General features: G+C 30.8%; 1 protein-coding gene across 1 annotated transcript; it reads right to left on the bottom strand.

Annotated features, from left to right (window-relative positions):
- Nucleotides 1–576: 576 nt before the first annotated feature.
- On the bottom strand, nucleotides 577–3,300 carry LOC112454659 (peroxisomal N(1)-acetyl-spermine/spermidine oxidase-like; the record flags this gene model as incomplete). Its single annotated transcript, XM_025016160.1, has 7 exons — nucleotides 577–802; nucleotides 1,383–1,489; nucleotides 1,706–1,826; nucleotides 1,927–2,126; nucleotides 2,270–2,401; nucleotides 2,483–2,716; nucleotides 3,087–3,300. Coding segments are annotated over 7 exons (1,030 nt in total), but the record flags the coding sequence as incomplete, so codon positions are not given.
- Between the last annotated feature and the right edge of the window lie 46 nt (nucleotides 3,301–3,346).

Below are 3,346 nucleotides of genomic sequence, written 5' to 3'. Positions count from 1 at the left end.
ATTGAATGAAAGATTAATTAATATTAAATTTTTCAGGAATATTATGTACGTGTACCTTCGAGGAGAAAATACTCTGTAAATCCCGCATTCTCCACAGTTTTCGCCGCTGCCAATCCTGCGATTCCTGCGCCTACTATCACGACTCTCGTTCTTTCCATTTTCTCGCGCTCGCGTCAATCTCTATCCGCAACGCTTGGTCGAAATTGTCAATCGTCAGTTGATCTAAGCGATCGCACGTTCTATGTCATCCGAAGAAATTAGTCTAAATCTTACAATTAGATAAATACACACAAATATATACACATATACACGGTGTATTATCTCCTACGAGTTTTAGTACCCTAACTTTCTATTCTATAAAAGCTACGTATAAGTAAACTGCACTATTTATTTGAAAATAGTCTCGCCTGTAATAATGGTCTATAACAAAAGACACGAATAATAAATACATACATAATAAACGCAATAAATAAATAAATAATAATAAATACGAGTAGTATTTCTCTCACTAATAACGTTATGACATATGTAGTTCATGTAAATTATATTTTCCCTTTTACATCAATTCACACAATGTTAAAATTTACATTATTATAATGGACAAAAGGTAGTTTTATACAAATGTTTACATATTTTATACAAATGTTTACTTCTTACAAACAAGTACCGTAGTCACCCATGCCTTAAATATATTCGCTTGTTGCCAATATTACAAATTGTAAAATATTTTTAGTTTCCGTAATCCCGTTCATTATAAGGGTGTAGTTGTAGAAGATGTAGCTAGAGGTGGGCGTTTAATTGCCTAAGAAAAAGCATGCATCAATGTAAATATAATTGCAAAAGTATTATTGTGCGAGATTTTTAAAGCTGATATATTTAAAAGTAGCAATAAATTAAGCAGAGAAATCTACTTCTATTAAAAAGAAATTTCATATGAAATAAAATATGCAAACATTAATAAGCTAGACATAATAACGTAATACAACACAACACGAGATCATGCAAAAATAAGCAGAAAGGATTATATTATTAATTTATCATATTAGATATGATTCCACAAGGATACATTACATCCTTTATAAACTAAATTTTACTTTACAGACCATTCTCTTTTTTTCATTTAATTTTATTAAACTGGAAAAAATCCCAATTTAGTGAAAGATATACTATAACAGTTTTGATTTAAAAAAATTAAGAATTTTGTGGCAAAAAATGTTTAAAGAATCGATTTTTTCGCAATTTTTTAAAACATATTTGATTAAGTAAAATAATAATTAATCAATGTGATAAAAATGAATGCTTTAAGCGTTATTATAATATTGTATTTATTACGCTATTGATATTAAGCTTTAAATGAATTTCAATCGACATAATCTTATTACCTTTCAAAGTTGATTAGTCTATCCGCTTCGTGGAAACCAGTTTCCACGGCGCCGTGCACAGTGGAATAATAATAATCGTGCGTAGCTTCTCCAGCGAAAAGAATTATCTAATCATGATTAATTTTGTCAATGTCAATAGTCTTTCTTTTACAATACGATTTAACTTATATAAGATAAAACTACATGACAAGCTAAAAGGCTAAAAATAGAACATATCTTGAGTTGTTGACAAAATGAAGAATCAACATAAAACGATGAGGAGACTAACTATAATGTGTCAAATAATGAAAAATATTATGTTATCTTTATTTTGGGATACATACAGGTTTATTTCCACTCATAACTGGTTCAGCCAGATCTCTCGGCTTTACATCCATTTGTTCGGAAACCATGCTTTGGAAACTATACGAGCCTTGAAAATGTTCATCGGTGTACCATTTAGATCTAAAAGTTTAAAAAAACAAGGCAATATAGTAAGGCCATAAATTAAAGCGAATCTAATTATTTTCCTTTCAATCAGTTCCAATGGAAAATTAATAATAACCTTAATATTCTCGTTGGTTTCACAACATTGTAATGTTCTCCCAATGATTTATTTAACAATAAATACAATCCGTCGTATACGTCAACATCCGATAAGGTTTCCATGTGTCTCGCGTTTTTTCCAGTTATCCAAGCACATAAGAGATTCGGTTGATAAGCCACAGGGGCAAACGAGTACACGTCGCAGAGCCACTCGCTACTCTAAAACAGATATTTGACGAGATGAGTAAAAGGATAAGGAAAAAATCGTCAAAATTGATTTTCAAACAAATTATTCGTTATAATCTGCAAGCTTAGATAGGCATTCGGAAACATTCTTAGATTACACTCGAATATTTTTTTACTTGACCATAGTTTTGCAAGAATTCCTTTTTAACTTTTTCTGGCCAGATAAAACCAAAGTTGCCTTTATCCTCCGGCCACCATCTATGCGGAAATTCAAGGTAAACCTTGTTCGCTGTTCCAATATTTAATCCCTACGATATAATGATATTAATTAACATCAACATACACATAACATGCCATTTTATTTTACAGTACTGTATTGTTAATAAAACCTCTATTGCCCGTTGTTTCTTCTGCGATAAGGGTGGCACGAACATTATAGAATGTTTCTCCTTCAGAACACCTAGAGACCCAGTGAATATTACATGCCGCGTGAAATATTCGCATCCATCTCTGGTAGTCACCGTCACGTTCTCGTTTGAGCTGTAATTGATGGTTGCCACAACTTTTCCGAACTCTATCCTTTCCATCACTGGCAAGCGTTTCTCTGCGTTCGGAATATTTTGCTAATAAAATAATCACATACGCTTGATTAGAAAAAGAGATTGCTAAAATAATTGATAGGATATGTACTAATAATTCATTACTTTATTAAAACGTATTAAAAATGTAGTAAAGTATATTATACACTGAACATTAATGTAATTCTCAAATAGCGTATAATTTTAATTTCTATTTTATATATATTTTTATATATTATCCGTATATAATCTTTTTTTCTTGTTTTATCAGTAAATTAATTTTCATCCTTGCAACTCAATTTTAAACTTTTCGATCATTATTTTGTTTTAATCGAATATATATTTTAAATATTTTTAAAAGCTTCAATATTTTGTACAATAATGTTTCTAGTCGGATATTCAAGTGATTTCTTACCATTAACAGATCCAAAATTGTTTTATAGCCACGATCTTTCCAGGTCAACGCAGGATCGCCTTCGCAGTCCCAGTATTCTGCCATAGCTTTCGCAGAAACGTCAAACCATGTGTCGCCAAATTGTTCAACGTTTTCCATTTTTTCTATCCAAGCTACATAGTCAGCAACTCGAGTACGATTCATGAAAGGGTTCTTGTCAAAAGCTTCATAATATCTACAACATTAATGTGTGTGTTAATTAAATTAATTATCATAATGTA

The sequence above is a fragment of the Temnothorax curvispinosus genome, unplaced genomic scaffold, assembly GCF_003070985.1.
Source record: "Temnothorax curvispinosus isolate PA1 unplaced genomic scaffold, ASM307098v1 QBEX01005245.1, whole genome shotgun sequence".
Classification (NCBI taxonomy): domain Eukaryota; kingdom Metazoa; phylum Arthropoda; class Insecta; order Hymenoptera; family Formicidae; genus Temnothorax; species Temnothorax curvispinosus.
This window is presented reverse-complemented; position numbering and strand designations above follow the sequence as displayed.